Genomic DNA, 8,006 nt, shown 5'->3' with positions numbered 1-8,006 from the left:
GTTGTTTTTGAGGAATGCACTTTGTGGAAGTCAGAGACTTGCCCCTGGGCTGCTTTTAACACATCTCAAAGAGTGGGCCTCATCTTCCCAGGACCGAAACCACCCGACCTCAAACTGAGGAGAAAGCCATGGTCTGTGCAGCCGTGCTAAGTAAACTGCCTTGGAGGATCTCTGGCACGGACATGTTCCCCATCCCACCCCACCCTGATGTAGGCATATAGACCTAAATCTACTGTAAGGATAGGACAAACACCATTTGGAAAGGGTTTGGGATTCCCCTTTTTCCACCAACAACCCTAGTAATATCATCTCATGAGGAAAGGAGCTTCGCAGTCGGTTTGCACATGGGGAAATTGGCCAAACCCCCCATTCCACCCTGGCGAAAACAAACCAACAAAAGGCTACGGTGCCTCCAGAAAGAAAACCTCTGTATTAAAAGCCAAATAACGCAGAGCTACAATAATAAATACACACTATCTCAACTGGGAAACACAGTGTAAAAGGTTCGTTAAAGTTCAGCTTCAGCAATAACAATATATATATACTGCTTCAGTTCTTGATCCTGCCAAAAAGAGACTTCCTTTTCTGTAAATAAAGAAAAAACCTGCTCCAACTGTATTCATATACAAAAAAGCTACTCCGACTACAACAAATGCACTTGAATGGGAGGGTCTTTTATTTCCTGCGTTGATTGGGGGGGGGGCTTTTTCTTTTTTTTTTTTTTCTTCTTTTTTACTAAAAGGTTCGTTTAAAACGGGTATTAAAGATACAAAACGAGCACACAGGATTTGGTCGTCTCCGGCGGCGGCGGGGCGGGCGGCGCAGCGGAGCGGCTCCCGTCAGGGCGGGCCGGGGATGCTCCCCTCAGGGCGGGCCGGAGCCGTTCCCCTCAGGGCGGGCCGGGCCCTGAGGCAGCCCCGCGTCCCTCCGCGCACCTGTGACACGCTTTAAACAAGAAAAACACGGCAGAGTCCGGCCCGGCGGCCGCCCCGCGTCCCTCCACACCACACGACGAAGAGAAGGGGGGAGTCACCGGGAGAGGCTACTTGGCGGCGGCGGCGGCGGTGGTGGTGCCGGCGGCGGCGGCGGTGCTGCGGCGCTGCTCCATGCCGTTGGGCAGGAAGCCGGCGATGATGGGCACCGGCCAGATGAGGGCGGCCACGCTCCACACGATGATGACCAGAGTCATGAAACAAGCCACCAAGGTAGACTCGATGGGCTTGCGGTTCATCCGCCAGCCCGGCTCCCCCTTCAGCTCCTCCAGGCTGAAATCCAGGCAGCAGAAATTCAGCGGCTCCCCTTGCAGCCAGTACTGGCCGGGCTCCGCCGCCGGCGGGTAGGAGAGCGAGGAGGAGGAGGAGGAAGCGGAGGAGGCAGCGGCGGCGGCAGCGGCGGCCTGGGGCGCGGCGCCCCGCAGGCGCCCGACCCGCCTGCCCCGCACCCAGCTGCAGCCCACGCAGAGGCGCAAGTCCTGCTGGGCGCCGCCGGCCGCCAGCCCCAGGTGCTCGATGAGCAGCGGCGGCCCCACGCGGTGGAAGGCGGCGGAGAAGAAGGCCCGCCCGTGGCTGTTGGTGGAGAAGAGCAGGAGGTCGCACTGGATGCCCAGCGGGCGGCTCCAGCGCACCAGCAGCGAGCTCAGCATCTGCCGCTGCACGCTGATATTGCAGTGCGGGTCCTCGGCGGGCTGCGGCTGCCCCTGCGGCTGGGGACGCTGCTGTTGCTGCTGCTGCTGCCCGGAGGAGGTGGGAGCGGAGGGGAAAGGCTCTTGGCTAGGGGCAGCCGGCGTGCCCGGGCTGGTGGTGCTGCCTTCCTCCTTGCTTGCTGCCCCGTCGAGGTCCATCTCGAGGCTCGCCAAGGAGCGGGAGGAGGAGTTGACAGGGGGCAAGAAGAGCTCTTGCTCCGGCTCCTCCTGCCCGCTGGCAGCCGCCGAGGGGCTCCAGCCCTGGCAGGGCGGCAGACAGGCGGCCAGCAGTGCCGGGAGGAGCAGCGGCAGCATGGCATTGACTTAGAGCGGGAGAGGAGGAGGAGGAACGGGAGGCTGCATGGCGCTGCCGGCTGCCATCTGGGAAGGGAGGCACACTGCTCTCGCCGAGAGAGCGAGAGAAAGGGAAGGAGGGTGGGGGCAGGCGAGGGGGTGGGAGCGGGGCTGGGGCTGCCGCGGCGGCGAGGCGAGCGAGCCGGGAGCCTCGGTGACGGCAGTGGCTCCCCCCTTCCCCGCCTCCTCCGCCCCCGGCCCGGCCCGGCCCGGCCCGGCAGCTCCCCGGCGGGAGGAGCCGTGCGCCCGGCCGGCCCCGCTGCCGCGCCCCGAGGAGCTGGCCAGGCGCTCCCGCCCCGCGGCGGGGCAGCGGCCCTCCCTGGGCGGTCAGCGCCTCCCTCCCCTGGGGCACCCGCAGGCAGAGGCGGCCCCTCTCCCCTCGGGCGGGACCGCTGTCCCGTGCCGCCCACCGCGCCGGTTCCCCCCCCTTCCTCGGCGGGGGAGAGCTGAGACTCCCCAGCTCCGCCGCCGTCCCCGCGGCAGGGGCGAGAGGTTCCCCGCCGCCTGGCGAAGGGAGCGGCGGGCGGGCGGTGCCGCGGCGGGCAGCGCCCTGTGCCCCGGGCCCGCTGGCTCCCTCCCTTGCCACCTCTCCCGGCCGAGAGGGCAGCTGTGGGGCGGCCGGCGGGGGCTGCCGTGGCAGCTGCCTCGCTCCCTCCTCGGGGGGCAGGGGCGAGGGAAGGAGGCCGGCTGCGGGCAGCGCCCTCACGCCGCCGCCTCGGGCTGGGGTGGGGTGGGTGGCGCAGATGGGGTAAGAGCATCCCGGAACCGACTGCACAGGCTTTCATTTCGACTTTATAGGAAGGGAAAGGGACGAGGGAGACGCGGAGGAAGGGAGTTTGAACTGTCTGAACTGTCAGACAGGGTGCAGCGGCTGGGCCCTTCCAGCGGTGCTCTGCAAGCCCGGGCTCAGCCCCAGGAGCTGCTCCTGCAGCCAGGCATCCACAGCCTGGCCTGGGCTGAGGCGCAAGGCATCCCACAGACGGGTGCAGCCGGTCCCTGTAGCAAAGCTTTAAACGTGGAAGTTTATTACAAGGAGCACAAAGCTACCAAGTGTGGTAGCTGTGAGACTTGGCTGCGTTTTTCAAAAGGCTGCTTTGTAAGCACGATAGTTTATAATCGAGCTAGATACTCCAGCTTGTTTCATGACCCTGTGCTGGCTATAGTATTACTCTTGGCACAGGTTGAGGCTTGCTGTGCTGCAGTTTGACACTTGGAGCCTCGGGGAGGGACAGAACTGGATGACACAAATGATGAACATTTCTTAGTGTTTACCTTGGGCAGAGAGTGGGATAGAGTTACATTTTCCTGGCCAGCATCCAGAACTGGGACTCTCTTCTTTGCCTTTGCAGCCCTTTTTTGACAAATACAGATGCAAAAAGGAGACATGAATACTAGGCTTTCCCAAGTATGTATGGGACAATTTATGTAAATGATAGAACTGAACTCCGTAAGGCGCTCCTTTGAGGTTGGCATTGGTCCCATGTCAGACACGGTCCCACGTCAAAGCGACACATGGACACGTTCTCACTTGGAGAATGAGTTCCTGTAATACCGCTCTCAAGTCATTCATATGAGTGAGGGTAGTGAATGAGGGTAGAAAGTAAATTTTAGATTTGCTGTAATTCAACATGAATGAAGGTAGTGAATCAGTTTTCTTTCAAAACCCTTGCCTAAATATATCATGACAAAACCCAGACTTGCTTGCCTTCTAGTCAAAAGAGACCTGAGCACCAAAATGGGCTTGTGTTCAGTCCCAAATTAGCCCAAAGAGTATTGTCTACTAGATGTCTGTAGTTTGGCTAGTTACAGAGAAACATGGCTGATGAAGCGTTCAAAGCAAGCTGTCCGGTTCCAGTTCTGGGTTGTTGCTCAGATGTTACAATACAGTTAATAAAATTTTCAGTGTTATTTCAATGTCTCTTATTTAAGAGTTCTCTGATACTTTTTCTTGTCCCTTGAATGTGTCTCTACATGCATCTCCTTATGTCCTTTGTCATATCCACAGTCCCATGCATTTGTGTGGCTGTAAGTTTTTCTGTTGTAGTATGTCTATAGACTCAAAACCAGATTAAGAGAGGACTAGTGTGTAGCAAATAATGCCAGAACTGTGCGACCACTCATGTAGACAAATTACATTGCATTGGGATTTTGGCATAAAGGACTGGAAATGAAACTAAGCCTCATAAATAAGATTTAGCTCCTGAATACTGTTGCAGTATGTGGGTGGCAAATGTTCTCAGGCAGAGTTCTTTTGGTCTCAACTCCCAGCACCCAGCTGAATGCAGTCAGGGGTATTTGCGAAGAAGTTTGGGAAGGGAGAGTTGAGCTAAGTTTCTTTTCCTGCAAGAAAAGATAACTGGCCACAGGAAGGTTAAATGCATTTAGCATAATTTAGACTACCATGGCAAAGAACTAAACGAGGGCAATTTATTTCAGGTTGGAGATGCATGGGTGCCTCATATCTATTCCTCTTCATCAAGGAATAATTGAGCAAGTGGGTAGAAGAAGCAGAAAGTATGTTAGATCATTGGTTGATAGCCACTGTCCAGTAGGGCCCTTTACAGATATTTCATTTATAGGTCTATCAGATATAATTAATCTCTGCATGGATTCAGTCATTCAAAGAGGTTGCAGCACACTTGAAAACTCTTTATAAGTAGTATTAATATATAGCTCTGTTCTGTGGTTTTCAGCCATAAATCTCAAAGAACAAGGTAGTTTTATGGCTGGGGAGGCTGAAATATAAAGAAATCAGGGGCCAGCCAAAGGTGACCTACAAGTCACAGACAGATCAGGATGTAGGTTTGGCAGGTTTGATTCTACAGATATAACTAGAACTATAATATGCACCGTAGGTCACAGTAGCATTTGTCAGTGTGGTAGAGGAGGTGTGAAGTGGGCTATAATGATAAAATTTTAGAAGGGAATAGTGAGGTAACAAGACAGTAGGAGATTCATGAGACAGACTGCAGAGCTGTTGGGAGGATGAAGACTAATGGTAAAGGACAATCAAGATCTTTGAGAGTTGTTTTAATGACATTTTAACTACACATTTTTATTAAAGTATCGCTTGTGAAATACTTCAAGTAAGATGAAATCAAGAATAAGTATTTCTGCCCAAGTGCCATTAAAATTCCAACTCATGAGGGTTCTGTTTTAGAGCCTGAAGTCTCATTGCAGCTAGTGGAAACTGACCCTAAGCAGGTACAGATTCCAGAAGGAAATCCGTAATTGGATTCAAGTCAAATCTTGTGATCCTCAGGCAGCATTCCTCAATTTGGCAAACTTACGCTGATCTGCACTGAGGGAAGGGAATAACCGTGGAACTTTTCTTGACAGAGGACGTGCTTTTGAGGTTGTAATTTCTGAAAGGAGTTACATGTGGGAGAGAAGATGGGAAAGTAGCGGAGTAAAGGGTTTGATACCCAGCTATAACATCACAGCGATATTTTTCTGTGGAAAGACACCTACTGTCAATTACAGGAAAAAAGATGTTAGGAGCAAGTAAGTATAGCGGTGTGTTACTGATCTTTGTAAAAGCACCAGGTAAATAAGGAGAATTTCACAGTCAACAGCTGAAGAGGGAGGCAGGGTCAGGAGAAAGAAGTTGGTACTTGACTCCTTTCAGAAAAGAGCAGTTTTAGTTCTGTGAAAGGAGTAGGATCCAATCATCCTGGGGATTGTTCTGAGAGAGATACTTATTCCCAGCTGAGGAAAAATGTTTTTGTGATATAATTTAGAAGGCTTGTTTGGCTAATGGTTTCACAGCTGATGTGGGGCGAGGATCTTGGAGTAACGTAAGGAATTGAGCTGATCTTATGATGGCTGTGGAATATGCTCTTTGAGGAGTTACTGATAATCAGTGGTTTGCTGGTTGAGGAAGGAGCTAAGGGATGTTTCATACTGCCCACCAACATGTTGCTTTGATTGTCAGCACAGTCATCAGAACCTTCACTCTCCTCCTTCTTGCTTGGTATTCTTGTGGATTTGTCAGAAAATATTTGTGATGAAACACTTAAAGGCCACTGAAGCTTCTGAAACAGATAGTAGAAGCTGGTTGGACTAAGCGGCTTGCTACTGCTACATCATGTCAGAAAGATTTATCTGCAGAAAACAGAGATCATGCGCTGCACGGAACAAGCCAGGGTTTTGTACCATTGTATATGAATATCAGAAGCCCAGACAAAGGGAACAGCCAGTTGGCAAGCAGGCTGAGAACAAGGGCATAATCTCTCCAGAGAAGTCAACACACCTATCTCAGCAAAGACAATAAGCTCATCATTTGATGTGCATTTCTATCAGCAGCAGATATTGCCTCCACACCACGCTCTCCATTATACAAACACAGATGTCCCTGAAGCCATAAAATGACCCACGTCAAAGAGCTGGGCAGATGACTGCTATTTTAAAATACTTTTGATATACATGCCCTTTTTCATTAAAATATCATAAACATTTTCAGCTAACCTTAACCCCAGTCTTTAACTCCTTATCCAGATCACCACACACTCCTGCAAAAAGCTGTACCTGCATAGCTGAGGGAGTGAGGCAAGGCAGCAGGGAAGCTGAGAAGGGTTTGAGCAGTGAGGGCCAGGCTAGGGCTATTCAGCCACTGCATGTCAAGATGGGCTCTAGCGGGGCTCCTGCGGTCCGCAAACCACACAGCTGATGGAGTGTGGACCAAAAGAAAGCAATTCCCATCAGGAATCCAAAAGAAGTACTGAAGGAGTTGTCCATGGCAATTACTACAAAGTCTAATCCAGCTGCAAATACAATTGCTAGAAATCAGGAAAACATTGTTCAGAGCATCAGGTGTTATCAGTAAGACAGAGGGCCTGCAGGGTGAGGGTTCTGTGAGCTTTGAGGAGGACTTAGGAGCTCATGTCCAGAACTCCGTTAGACTGTTGTACTAGCACAGACTAAAAAGACTGCTTCAAATCTAAAGATAAGTGTGAAATATATGCAGAGAATGCTAAAGAGAATGTATTAATAGACTTTCAGAGCTTTTTTTGTAGCATGCTTTATATAGGTTGAGGCTTTTAGACAAAGATCAAAAAGAAATGACAGGAAAAGAAGAATCAGTGGGAATGGGTGTAAGAGAGAAGTGGTCCAAAGCACAAACTTCGCACCTCCACAGCTGAAGGTGATCTCAAAACAAGACTAGACTGCCTTGAGGTAATCGCAAAATAGAAAAACTATGATATAGGTTGGTTAGATCTAGTTGGCCTACAAAGAGTGATAAATGCAGTACTTTCATGTATTCCATTTATACAATCAAGTTTTTAAGATGGGTTTTGACCTGAAGCAGTGTTCTAGGAAGACTGGATTTACGTTCTTGCCTAGGTTCCCACTTGCAGGTTGAATAAGATTCACCTGGCAAGATTCAGCCCTGGACTATATTTATTTTCCCTTTTAACTACTACACTTGCTTATTTTAAATTATTTTGGCCAGGAGCCTGACTATAATGATAACTTATTTTGCCTCATATTTATTTCACCAGTAAACCTATCCAGTGTTGGAGCTTGGCTGAAACTGGCAAAGTTAGGATCTGATATGTTGATAACGATAATGTATCCAAATTAAATGGCCTGTGCAGGCAGAACTGAGAGACTGGCAATCTGTGTCGTTTTTAAGAAACCTCAGAGAGCGTTAAAGGGCAATATAACACCTTTGTTCCCACCAGAGTATACCCATTGCAGGACTCGGGACTACTTTCTGCCAGGTTGCTAAAGGCCACTGTAGGGTGGGTTTGACCAGGTGTCAAGCTTTGTATGTTCACGAAGCACGGATGTTCTGAACATCTGAATGATCCCCGGGGTTCTGGGCAAACCCTGGTATCTCACAGCCCTTCTTGAAGGAAAAGAGATGTCAGCTAAAGCAGTAGTTGTTTAATGCTAATGCTGTGGAGGTACCAGGAATGTGAAAACATTTTGTGTGATTACATATTAAATTGTTCTGCAAAATATTTGT

The 8,006-nt window shown here is 50.7% G+C and overlaps 1 protein-coding gene across 1 annotated transcript; it reads right to left on the bottom strand.

Annotated features, from left to right (window-relative positions):
- Positions 1-305: 305 nt before the first annotated feature.
- On the bottom strand, positions 306-2,223 carry TMEM158 (transmembrane protein 158). The gene has a single exon (XM_075493337.1). It carries the CDS (start codon positions 1,994-1,996, stop codon positions 1,043-1,045), a length of 954 nt encoding a protein of 317 aa, XP_075349452.1. The 5' UTR covers positions 1,997-2,223; the 3' UTR covers positions 306-1,042.
- Between the last annotated feature and the right edge of the window lie 5,783 nt (positions 2,224-8,006).

This window comes from Mycteria americana, chromosome 2, assembly GCF_035582795.1.
Source record: "Mycteria americana isolate JAX WOST 10 ecotype Jacksonville Zoo and Gardens chromosome 2, USCA_MyAme_1.0, whole genome shotgun sequence".
Classification (NCBI taxonomy): Eukaryota; Metazoa; Chordata; class Aves; order Ciconiiformes; family Ciconiidae; genus Mycteria; species Mycteria americana.
Note: the sequence above shows the minus strand (reverse complement) of the source record. Positions and strands in the feature narration are given on the sequence as shown.